The sequence below is a fragment of the Macaca mulatta genome, chromosome 3 (genome assembly GCF_049350105.2).
Source record: "Macaca mulatta isolate MMU2019108-1 chromosome 3, T2T-MMU8v2.0, whole genome shotgun sequence".
Classification (NCBI taxonomy): Eukaryota; Metazoa; Chordata; class Mammalia; order Primates; family Cercopithecidae; genus Macaca; species Macaca mulatta.
In genome coordinates this window covers 91,120,169-91,133,386 of record NC_133408.1, presented here as the reverse complement: position 1 = coordinate 91,133,386, position 13,218 = coordinate 91,120,169, and the positions used below count along the sequence as shown (strand labels likewise).

The window sequence follows — 13,218 nt, the reverse complement described above, 5'->3', positions numbered from 1 at the left end:
TCAGCAAAGTCTCAGAATACAAAATCAATGTGCAAAAATCTCAAGCATTCTTATACACCAATAACAGACAAACAGAGAGCCAAATCATGAGTGAACTCCCATGCACAATTGCTACAAAGAGAATAAAATACCTAGGAATCCAACTTACAAGGGATGTGAAAGACCTCTTCAAGGAGAACTACAAACCACTGCTCAAGGAAAGAGGACACAAACAAATGAAAATGTCCATACTGCCCAAAGTAATTTATAGATTCTATTCTATCCCCATCAAGCTACCATTGACTTTCTTCATAGAATTAGAAAAAAATACTTCGAATTTTACATGGAACCAAAAAAAGAGCCCATATAATCAAGACATTCCTAAGCAAAAAGAACAAAACTGGAGGCGTTACGCTCTCTGACTTCAAACTATACTACAAGGCTACAGTGACCAGAACACCATAGTACTGGTACCAAAACAGATATATAGACCAATGGAACAGAACAGAGGCCTCAGAAATAATGCCACACACATCTACAACCATCTGATCTTTAACAAACCTGACAAAAACAAGCAATGGGGAAAGGATTCCCTATTTAATAAATGGTCCTGGGAAAACTGGCTAGCCATATGCAGAAAACTAAAACTGGGCCCCTTCCTTACATCTTATACCCAAATTAACTCAAGATGGATTAAAGACTTAAACGTAAGACCTAAAACCATAAAAACCCTAGAAGAAAACCTAGGAATACCATTCAGGACATAGGCACGGGCAAAGACTTCATGACTAAAACACCAAAAGCAGTGGCAACAAAAGCCAAAATAGACAAATGGGATCTAATTAAACTAAAGAGCTTCTGGACAGCAAAAGAAACTATCATCACAGTGAAAAGGCAACTTACAGAATGGGAGAAAAATTTTGCAATCTATCCATCTGACAAAGCGCTAATATCCAGAATCTACAAGGAACTTAAACAAATTTACAAGAAAAAAAAAACAACCCTACCAAAAAGTGGGTCAAGGATATGAACAGACAATTCTCAAAAGAAGACATTTATGTGCCAAAAAACATATGAAAAAAAGTTCATCATCACTGGTCATTAGAGAAATGCAAATCAAAACCACAATGAGATGCCATCTCATGCCAGTTAGAATGGCGATCATTAAAAAGTCAGGAAACAACAGATGCTGGAGAGGATGTGGAGAAATAGGAATGCTTTTACACTGTTGGTGGAAGTATAAATTAGTTCAACCATTGTGGAAGACAGTCTGGCGATTCCTCGAGGATCTAGAACCAGAAACAGCATTTGATCCAGCAATCCCATTACTGGGTATATACACAAAGGATTATAAATCATTCTACTATAAAGACACATGCACACGTATGTTTACCGCAGCACTGTTCACATCAGCAAAGACTTGGAATCAACCCAAATGTCCATTAATGATAGACTGGATAAAGAAAATGTGGCACATATATACCACGGAATACTATACAGCCATAAAAAAGGATGAGATCATGTACTTTGCAGGGACATGGATGAAGCTGGAAAACATCATTATCAGCAAAGTAACACAAGAGCAGAAAACCAAACACCATATGTTCTCACTCATAAGTGGAAGTTGAACAACGAGAACACATAGACACAGGGAGGGGAACATCACACACTGGGGCCACTGGGGCCTGTCAGGGGTGAGAGGCTAGGGGAGGGATAACATTAGGAGAAATACCTAATGCAGATGACGGGTTGATGGGTACAGCAAACCACCACGGCATGTGTATACCTATGTAGCAAACCTGCACGTTCTGCACATGTATCCAAGAACTTATCAAGTGTACAAAAAAAAAAAAAGCCCAGCCTTGGATAATGAGGAGGAGGTAAGTCATCTCTGAATCTCATTATTCCTAAAAGTAAGGCGAAAAATTCTAGCAACATTTCTTCAATGTCTACGAAAATTTCCACGGGTCCTGCTTAGGAAACCACCACCTTCTCCAGCTGGAACCTTGCCTAGGAGTCATGACTAAATGCCTTTCAAATTGCAGGAACCTATTTAATTTGTGTGGTTTCTATCCCAAAGATTTCCTGTTAATTAATTGAAGTCTTGCTCTAAGTTTAACAGAGAAGCCAGGATTTCTTACAAGAAAAATGACTCTTTTCTTTTTAATCTTAGCAAAAGATCTGAAAAATTTGCTGTGGATTAAATAAGCCACCTCTGAGCGTGAGATGCAGGACCAGCAGAAGGATGGCAGTAGGCCTTGCAACTCCAGTCCCTCCTTCCTCCATCCCCGAAAGTAGCGTAACTTTCAACTTACATAAAACAGGAAGGGGGTCACAAAGGTGACCCAGAGAGAGATCACTCCTTCCCACAAACATAGTGTGATGGGAAAGTGTAAGAGACCAATGCAAAAGAGAATATACCTAACACCTGGCCTTAAGCTCTATTTATCTGTCTGAAACCGGGCTGTATGTTTCAAGTTGGGACAGCTTACTGATTATTATAAATACAGTCATGTGTTGCTTAACAATGGGATACATGCTAAGAAATGCATCATTAGGTGATTTTGTTGTGTGAACATCATAGAGTGTACTTACATAAACACACATGGTATAGCCTACGACACACCTAGGCTATGTGGCACAGCTTATTGCTTCTAGGCTACAAACCTGTACAGCATGTTACTATGCTGAGTAGTGTAGGCAATGGTAACACAACAGCAAATATTCGTGTATCCAAACAGAGAAAAAGTATAGTAAAACCATGGCATAAAAGATAAAAAATGGTACAGCTGTATAGCGCAGCTCCATTATAATCTCATGAGACCACCATTATATTTGTGGTCCACCACTGATCGAAATGTTCTTAAGCAGTGCGCGACTGTAGTTAAGATATTAATGAGCATAATACTCCTCTTTTTAAGAAAGGCATTCAGTGGCTTTAGTTCACATAAAGTACGTTCAATATTGACATTCTCTCACATTGTATAATACGTGTGCAGCATGGAGAGAGAATTCAGAACTGCTGTCCCCCATCCTAGGTCTGAGGAATGGTGAATCTTTTGGGCTGTTCTGCAGGTGAAGATGTGTCATAAAGTAAGGCCACAGCACTGAGAAAAAGAATGTTGACAAGGCACACACATAGCATCAGTTCTGCCTAGTTCCTGATGCTCCACACTCACACCAGAGAACCCAAGCCTTCGCTGAGAAGGGGAGCTCCCCAGTAGGAAGGCACATTCCTTCCTCCCTCCTGGTGGAACTCCAGCTCCCTCAAGGACAGTTCACACTCATCTCCTCTGTGGGGCTCTTTGAGATATAATGGGTTCCAGCCAGGAACGGTGGCTCACGCCTGGAATCCCAGCACTTTGGGAGGCAGAGGCAGGCAGATCATTTGAGGTCAGGAGTTTGAGACCAGCCTGGCCAACGTGGTGAAACCCCGTCTCTACTAAAAATACAAAAATTAGGCTGGGCATGGGGGCTCCCACCTGTAATCCCAATACTTTGGGAGGCCGAGGCGGGCAGATCGTGAGGTCAAGAGATTGAGACCATCCTGGCTGACACGGTGAAACCCTGTCTCTACTAAAAACACAAAAATTAGCTGGGTGTGGTGTCACACGCCTGTAGTCCCAGCACTCTGGGAGGCAGAGGCAAGCGGACCACTTGAGGTCAGGAGTTCGAGACCAGCCTGGCCAACATGGTGAAACCCCATTTCTACTAAAAATATAAAAATTAGGCTGGGCGCAGTGGTTCACACCTGTAATCCCAACACCTTGGGAGGCCAAGGCAGGTGGATCACGACGTCAAGAGATCGAGACCATCCTGGCTGATATGGTGAAACCTCGTCTCTACTAAAAACATAAAAACTAGCTGAGTGTGGTGTCACATGCCTGTAGTCCCAGCACTTTGGGAGGCAGACACAGGTGGATCATTTGAGGTCAGGAGTTTGAGACCAGCCTGGTCAATGTGGTGAATGAAACTCCATCTCTACTAAAAATACAAAAATTAGGCCAGGTGCAGTGGCTCACGCCTGTAATCCCAACACCTGGGGAGGCCGAGGCGGATGGACCACCAAGTCAAGAGATCGAGACCATACTGGCGGACATGGTGAAATCCCATCTCTACTAAAAATACAAAAATCAGCTGGGTGTGGTGGCACACACGTGTAGTCCCAGCTACTCGGGAGTCTGAGGAAGGAGAATCGCTTGAACTCAGGAGGCAGAGCTTGCAATGAACTGAGATCGTGCCACTACATTCCAGCTTGGTTACAGAGTGAGACTCCGTCTCCCCCCACCCCCCCAAAAAAAAGAGAAACCAAAAAAAACCTTAGCTGGGTGTGGTGGCACATGCCTGAAAACCCAGCTACTCAGGAGGCTGAGGCGGAAGGATCACTTGAACACAGGAGGTGGAGGTTGCAGTGAACAGAGATTGCACCACTGCACTCCGGCCTGGGCGACAAAGACTCCATCTCAAATAAAAAAAAAAAAAAAAAAAAGAGAGAGAGAGAGAGAGAGAGATAATGGGTCCACCATCTAGACTCCTGGCTCTCAGGAGGAATTATACACAATAGAATTCTGCCCATATAATAGTCTCCACCAATTTCTGGAAGGCAAGGCTCATATGAAAAAATGTTCCCATGTTCAACTCTTTTGCATGCACACAGTAGGTCATTAATACATGCTGACTGCATTTAATTTCAAGTAATTAATGACAAGTATTTAATCATTCAAGTATTATGTTTTAAAATTACTTCAGGGATGATATCTTGACCTGGTTTTATACTTTGAAACATAACTTGAACTAGCTTGAGCTGTCAATAAAGAAAGAAATATAATTAGGTAATCTAATTTTTTTAATGGATTAAGGGAGGGAAAATTTTTCTTAGGGATAGGCAAGGAATATGAGGGATTAATGTTTTGTCGAGTTATAATTTCATTGTTGGCAAGGCCCTCTGAGATAATGACATGATATTTTTCCACATGAATCTGAAATTTCTAGCACTTGATGGATTTCTATTTTGTCTCAGACACTAGATGTTGGTGGGCAAAGGATGGAGAACTCCTGAAATTACAAACCCACTGCCTTGCCACTATCTTAAAAACTATTTTGTTCCTGAGTCTAACCAAGGCTCTGGTCTTTAAAACAGTTTGCAAGTGTAAGGAATGTAATAATATTCAAAACGCTGAGACACATAGGACAGCTGTGGAAGTTAGGAAAAAAGACGCTTACTCAGTGCCGCTCTCCACCATCTGCGTGAGGAGAGAGATGCCATCCAGGTTTATAAACTCCTGGGCAAATGTGACATCCCGGGAGAGGCTGGCCAAGTCCTTCAGGGCTTCCAGTTTGGCATCCATACTCGAGGACTGGATTCGTTCATGGAGCTGCTGGGCATTCTGAGCCTTCCGGGGCGAAAGCAAAGGGAAGAGTGTTGACAAAGGAAACCACAACAGCAAAACAGATTTATGTTTCAATGAGAAACAGAGCTACAAAGGCCAAAAGCACAAGACTATCTGCATATTACAGAGTGGGCATCTCAAGGACAGGCTTCAAGGCTTCCAACCCAAACATTCCACCTTCAGAGCGAGGTCCGCTTATCTCACAACAGGAAACAGTTGTGTTCTTCTCAAAGGAGTTGGGATTTCCATTTCGAGGAAAAGACCAAGAGCAAGAGTACAAGAATATTAAAGCCCTAGAAACTGAACAGGATGTGGCAGAAAGGAGGGAGGAAAGGGGAAGTATTTACCCTTTAAGTAAAATTATGTAAAAGCAACTGAAAGCTATTTGCTCAGTTAAGCAATTACACAAATTTATACAGCATGCTCACCTGTTCAGTCAATACTGTGAGTAATAACTGCCTACACGTGTTCGGAAGCTTCATTAGCCACCCAAATGATCTTTCTAGGTTACTGCAAATCTTCCAGCACTCCACAACCATGCTTGTAAATTTGAATTTTCAACAACATGTGTTTCACATGCATTGGCTACTTGTGTGAATTTAAAACTAAATAATTAGGAAACCAAATTAACAGCTATGCCTAGAATTACTTTCAAGGCATTTACACTTGGCTTCTACATGCAGGACATAGAGGAATCGAAATATATTAAAGAAGCTGAACTTCTGGGTAATAACTTATAGTCCAGATGTCTTATTCATCCAGTCGAGGTTTTCATATCTACCTTTCAGTTGAGGCAAGCAGTAAGAAACACAAAGGAATAAAATGTTCTGCCTGTGTTTTTGCTTAATACAGATAACTGAGTATCTGTCGTGGTTTTATTTAACTCAAAATCACTGTGGTGAAGCACTATGCCATCATCATATTCTCCTTCTCAGGTACTTGCTTTCTCTTTTGAAATCGTGTTATATTTTAGAGAGGGAGAAGATAGGGTGTTGACCACATTAATGAGGTATCTCTCCTCAACAGACACTGGTTACAACTCTCTCAGGAACCCCCTGTGAACTATCACAGGTTAAGGTTGCAGAGTGGAGGCAGGAGAACCACATAGGTATCGAAGGCAAAACCAATGCTGGCCACAGACCCTGCCTGGAATGGGGGAGGGAATCCACGCAGGTCCTAAGAGCAGAAGGACTCCACCCCAGCAGGTCCACAGCCACAGAGCCCTCCCTCCTTGCCCAGCGCCCCCTCCACTGTCACCTGGAAGCAGCCCTCAAGAAGAGAAAAGAATTCAACAGGGGAACTGATCCAATTCTTTAGGACCCGAGACAGGGATAGAACCCATGCCCCCATCACTTGGTCACAGATGTGCTCAGGTCTCCCATTTAATTAAAACCAAAAACAGACGCTTTGCATCAGAAATTATAAAAGGAAAAGAGCAGGGAGGAAAACAAGAGCCCTCCCTACTTATCTATTCACTGATCTACAGATAACCCACACATCACTCAAATACTAGAAGGGAGAGTGGAGAGCTGGGTGAGAATTATTTATTTCTTAAAATTGTTAAGGAATATAGTATTTTCCAAAATTTTCAAATGCATATACAGCATTCACATGAACATATAATAGTTAACCCAAGCAAATCATTTCAAATTCCTTGAAAAGTGTATTTTTTCTCCAAGAAGGATGTTTGCATTTGCTATCTAGGTTATGACAATAATGAGTACCCAAAAATTAGTTCATTGTCATTATTAATGCTAACTAATAGTGTTTGATGCAGTTGATACCAATATGAAAAACAGCCAACAGTTACCTAGCACTTTTTATGAGCCACTATTCTAAATACCTTCAGTTAATCTGCACAATAGTCCCACCAGGTAGGTCCTATCATAGTCTTTGACAAAGGAAATTGAAGTTCAGGGAAGTTAGGTAACTTGCCCAAGGCCACACAGCTTATCAGGGCTAAAGTTAAAATAGAAACTGGGCAGCTAGATTCCAGAAAACACACTGTAAACAGTGGATCTCAAATTGTTGCCTGTGTAAGAATCACCTGGATGACTTCTTAAAACACAGGCCATGGCCACCCCTAGAGTTTCTGGTTCTAAAGGCCTGGGGTGGGGTCCCAAAAATTGTGTGTTTAACCAGACCCTAGGTGGTGCTGCTGCTGGCCTGGGAATTACACACTGAGGACCACTGCTCTACATCACTCAGGATGCTGCATCTCTCTGTGATTATAGAATAAGCAGCACTGTGGTGTTTTTCTTTCTTTTTTTTTTTTTTTTTTTTTTTGAGATGGAGTCTTGCTGTCACCCAGGCTGCAGTGCACTGGCACAATCTCGGCTCACTGCAACCTCTGCCTCCCGGTTCAAGTGGTTCTCCTGTCTCAGCCTCCTGAGTAGCTGGGATTACAAGTTCCTGCACCATGCCTGGCTAATTTTTGTATTTTTAGTAGACACAGGGTTTCACCATGTTGGCCAGGCTGGTCTTGAACTCCTGACCTCAGGACACCTGCCTCGGCCTCCCAAAGTGCTGGGATTACAAGTGTGAGCCACCACACCCAGCTGATTGTGTTTTTCAACTACCACCTGATCTTCCCCAGCTGTAACACAAGGAGGCCCTCCTGGTTTACGGTACCTAAAGAAAGTGTGCTTGCCCTTCTAAAAGCTGTGCACTTTTAAGGAAGAACCTTTGCTAAGAAAACAAAGAAAAAGTCAACAATGTGGAAGCTAAGTAGATGGAATTTACTATACCTACTCTTATTAATATATAATTTATTATACCTACTCTTCCTACTTCATTTACATGCCTTCATACTTACCTACTTAAAAGTAAATAAATAAATAAATTTTAAAATAAAAGAAGTGAGGAGAGAACGGAAACCTGAGAAGGACTAGTGTCCCAGGCAGAGGAGTCAAGACTGCGGAGTCCTCCACAACCGCTCATGGGTTGCTGCTACAGAAATTGAAAATATTTTACCAAGATGGTCACATGTAAGAATAGCAAAGCAATATCCTAACTTGCTGGGATCTTAGCCAAGGAGTCACTCCCATAATAGCAGTAAAGCCTTCTCCAAACTGCCACACTACAGCAAAGCTCATAGACTCAATGGCCTGGAAAGTTCCTATAGAACTATTCACCCCTCTCCTGCACTCAGCCCAGCGCCTGAGAATGATGTGTTCTATTGGCATGGGGCTCTTCTTAACTCCCTGCAGGCCTTGCTCCTTCCCTTGGTACCCATATCTAAGGAGACAGCCGTTCTTCAAAAAGTGCAGTTCCCACAGTGTTTGCTTTGGGGTAAATTTCCCTCTTCATCCTAGGACATAGGTGAACAACCGGAGGAGATACGGTCACTAAAGAGGAGGGGAGGAGTGTGGCAAGCCAGGAGGTGAGAGGACCATGATGGAAAGCTCCATGAGCCAGGAGTCAGAGGCAGGGCCACTTACATCTCTTTCACTGGCTATCTCTGCAGCCACAGTGAACTTCTCTCTTCACTTCTCTTGGCCTCATTTTCCCCATTGGTAGGTACACCAAGGAACTGTGATGAGATCATGTTTAAGGTTCCCTTCCACCCACAGTGTGACAAATTGCATCTCACCTGGGCAGTAACCCTCATCACAGAGTCTGCCAGGAAAGGGTGATCCACAGAGGTGAGTCCCACAAGTGACCGCCAATCAAAACGTTATGTCAAACTGGTGGGACCCTTTTAATGCAATATTTTTTTCAACTGAATCCAGAACAGGCAGGGATATACCTTCTTTTTATCTTCTCTAATTTCTAAATAATCTGGAAATACAGCTTTTATTACACAAAAAAAGTGGGAATCAAAGGTTTTGTTCTTAAAATATTGGAGTTTTGTAAGGAAATTTTGTTTTTGGATATTAGTTATTGCAGATCACTCTGTATATAATTTTGCTTAGCCTCTTCTCAGACAAGTCTTTCCAGTTATCCAGTGGAAAGGAATGTCCCTTCAAAATCCTCAGGATCCTCATTCACTGGTTCAATATACACTTCTGAAAAGCTTGACATTGTTCTGCACATTTGGGATACAGCAACAAATAAGACAGCCAAGGTTCTCACCCTCCCGGGGCTCACCCAAGCTTGGTGTGGCAGGTGGATAACTTTTAAAATTAACAATAAAAAATCAAATATTGATGTTTTATAGCAAAACCTAAAGTGGAGGGTTTGCGTTAGAGCATGACTGATGGCTTCTTTAGATGGAGTGGTTTTCAGGGACAAGCAACCTAAGGTAGTGACATCCAAGGAAAGATCTGACTGACAAGAAAGACCCCACCACACTGGGGAGTGGAATATTCTGGGCAGCATCAATGGTTAGTGTCAAAACCCTGATTCAGGTGGAACAAGCCTGGTCTGTCTGGAGGGAGAGAAAGGAGAGGACTGATGTGTCTGGGGTCTGCAGGCCAGGGGGTGTGGAGGGAAGTGAGGGTGTGGAAGCGGCAGGCAAGGTAGCCTAGGATGTTCATGAGCATGCAGAGCTGAAGGAATCCCTGGTGGTGATGTGCTTCCCTGAATGGATGCATGTAAGTATCTGAGATGAATGTGTGGTACAGTTGGAGCCCTTAAAACAGCATTCATAGCCAAACATTGAGCAGCCATCGTGTTTACCAATAGGACAATGGTGAAATAGTCATGATATGGTCATAGGATGAAATATTATATGGAACTACATGTGGAACTTTTAGAGAATGTAAAATAATGAGAACATCCTCACGAGGCAATATTAAGAGAAATAGCCAGGATGCAAACATATTTTATTGTTTGCGGGAGGTGGGAATATGTGCTGTGGAGCGTGTGTATCTGCTAGAATGTCATGTCACCCAACATATAGAAGTGTGGCATTTACCATGAGTTCAAAACACATTTCACTAAATGAATGTACAAATGAATACATATATATATATGAATGTCTAAATGAATCTATATATGAACCTATAAATGAATATACATTCATGTATGCACACATATGTATTCACGCATTTGCATACAAATAATCAAAGAAAGCAAGTAGATGTGACCTGTGCTTATTTATGAATTGTAATATTCTAAACAGTTTTCTTTGCAGGAAGCCTTAGTTTTTGCATTAATCTGCACCATTTTTATATTTGGGAGGAAAGAGTCAACATTATTAAAAAAATAAGATAGCCTTAGTTCTGATTTTTCAAGCAACCAGCACACATGAAAAGAATCTAATAGTCACATAGATCTCTGTATCAGACAGCAAGTTATATTTTCTGGTATTGTTCTAAGGATAGAAAAAAAGTTTTACTTTGGGCCATTGAAACAGCTAGATGTGGCTACCTCATGTCCCAGATAGGAAAGGGTTCTGGAACTCAGACTCCAGACTCCAAGGGAGGAAACAGCTCATAAAGGATTAGCCGTGGGCACAGGAAAGGGTACCGGTAGTGTGTGTGTGTCAAGCATTTAACATCTCTCTCCCAAAGATACAAGTTAAAATCATCCCCAAGAAACTGCTAGCATAACTCTGGATACATGATGCCAATTAAAGAGTAGTCTAAAAACATCCTTAGGTTCAACAGTTTAATAGATATCTTCAAATGTACGGTCAATGTTGCCCAGCAATCCAATATTTTCCTGGAATGTTTGCTATGCCCTTTCAGAATAACTCCTCCACATCTTTTCTTCTCTCCTTAAACCCCCTCTATGCCTTTCTGCTGCCTCACCTCCACTGGTGATCATTTCATTGAGGAAATCAAAGCAATCAGCCAGGAGTTCCTTCATCTTCCTACTTCTAACAGCACCAGCTGCTGGCATCTCTACCCTCAAGCTCTGCTTCCTCCTAATAGATGCTGTGTGGCAGGGACCCTGTTTCCTACCAAAAGTCAACTCTTCCCCTCAGCTCTGGATCTCCTCTCCCCTGACCTTCTCAAGTATTCTACTTCAAATTTATCTCCCTTTCTTCTGTATCATCAGTTCTCTCTCTGCAGTGGATCATTTCCAACTGCAAAAGTCTCCCAAATCTCCCATCTTTAAAAAAAATAAACAGAAAGGTAAAAACAGCCATTGACCCAATTTCCCTATAGCTACTTCCTCATTTCTCTGCTTGCATTTTCAGCAACAGTTTTGGAAGAGGGAGTAGCTCTAAAGTGTTGCCTCCATTCTACCTCCTATTCTCCCCGCTCTTATGAGGCGCCCCTGTCCAACCCTGCATGGAGAGTGTCTCTACGATGCTATTAATACCTGTAGGTGGTAGCCCAGGAACCACCCTCATCTCATCTTCCTTATTACCTGGGCAACCTCCAACACACGTAAATACGCCCTCCTCCTTGAAACACTTGGCTCACCTGGCTTCTTGTTCGGCTCCTCCTCTAAACTTTAGAGTGTCCCCAGGGGTCTGTGCTGAGCCCTTCTCCTCTACTTTCCCCATGGTGACTTCTTCCAGCCCACAGCTTTAAATGACATTTCTACGGGGGTGGCTGGCACATCTGCATCTCTCCAGGCTTCCTAGTTGATGACATATCCTCATGGACACATAATGAACATCTCAAACTTTTCATCCTCTCCACCTTTCTATTCCAGTAAACAGCACGCAGTTAATTTTGCCAGAGCACCGGGAAGAACAGGACATCCTAGCTCAAAGAGCACCACATCCTGAAGCTCTGGGGCTTGCCCTCCATAACACTCCTTCCAACTCTCCAATTCCCTACAAGACAGGTAGCCCAAGCCCCCTGCATCTCCTGAACCTGCAAGAAACTCTGACCCTGTGCCCTGGCCGCCGTTGCAATCTGTCCTTGGGCAGCAGCCTGGGCATCCTGTGACTCCTCTGCCCGCCAGCCTCCAATGGCTTCTTCTCCCATGAGCCAGGCTGCTGAAAGCGATGGCAAGAAATAGAATTTAAGGCATTTTACAACCCTTTATTAGTTTCTCAAACCAGGAGAGAAAAATGGAAAACCTGAGTTGAAAAATGGAATTTCAAAAAAAAAAGGCATTAATGGGCTTATTAAGAATCTCCGATAACCTGAATCCACACAGTGACTGAGATAATACCATTTTTCTTATTGCCAGAAGGAATAAAACCCAAAAATCATTATGACAGGCCCTCTGACCTAGATAACGCTGATACCAGCTCCCTAAACCAGAAAGAGCAGAAAGCGAAGATTATGCTTACAGCTGACAAGGCAACACTAGGGACTTGATGAGCAGTTCTGCTTTCTGTAATACGTCCACATAGGCCAAAAGAAGGCGTAATGGGCAATAATTCAGTTCGCATATAATAGGGTTCACAAAAAAACTCATAGTTTGCAATCCTGACATGTTTTTAGCATGGGACATTATGATTCGCCTCTTTTGTACTATAACGGACTTAAATATATATTTGTGTTTTCTTTAATTAAAAATAATACCAGCAAATGAGAGAGGTAGAAATATATGAGTACAGCCGGGTGCGGTGGCTCACGCCTGTAATCCCAGCACTTTGGGAGGCTGAGGCAGGCGGATAACTTGAGGTCGGAGTTCAAGACCAGCCTTGCCAACATGGGGAAACCCTGTCTCTACTAAAAATACAAAAATTAGTCAGGCATGGTGGCGCACACCTGTAGTCCCAGCTACTTGGGAGGCTGAGGCAGGAGAATCACTTGAACCCAGGAGATGGAGGTTTCAGTGAGCCACAATCGTGCCACTCTACTCCAGCCTGGGCCACAGAGCAAGACTCCATCTCAAAAAAATAATAATACACACACACACACACACACACACAGAGTGCTACTGGAAGTTATCAAATAAAAAAATAAAGTTAGCCCAAAGTTAAGTTTCTTGTAGGTATCCCTTGAGAAACATTGTATCCCTTTATCTGAATATACACACACTTCCTTTCCAC

General features: G+C 42.6%; 1 protein-coding gene across 6 annotated transcripts in view; it reads right to left on the bottom strand.

Annotated features, from left to right (window-relative positions):
- ELMO1 (engulfment and cell motility 1) overlaps window positions 1-13,218 on the bottom strand; it is a 575,941-nt gene that overhangs the window by 386,396 nt on the left and 176,327 nt on the right. For all 6 annotated transcript variants that reach the window (XM_015133709.3, XM_077995014.1, NM_001257647.1 and 3 more), the window contains 1 exon segment: window positions 5,203-5,372. In XM_015133709.3, coding sequence (XP_014989195.1) covers window positions 5,203-5,372 — 170 coding nt within the window.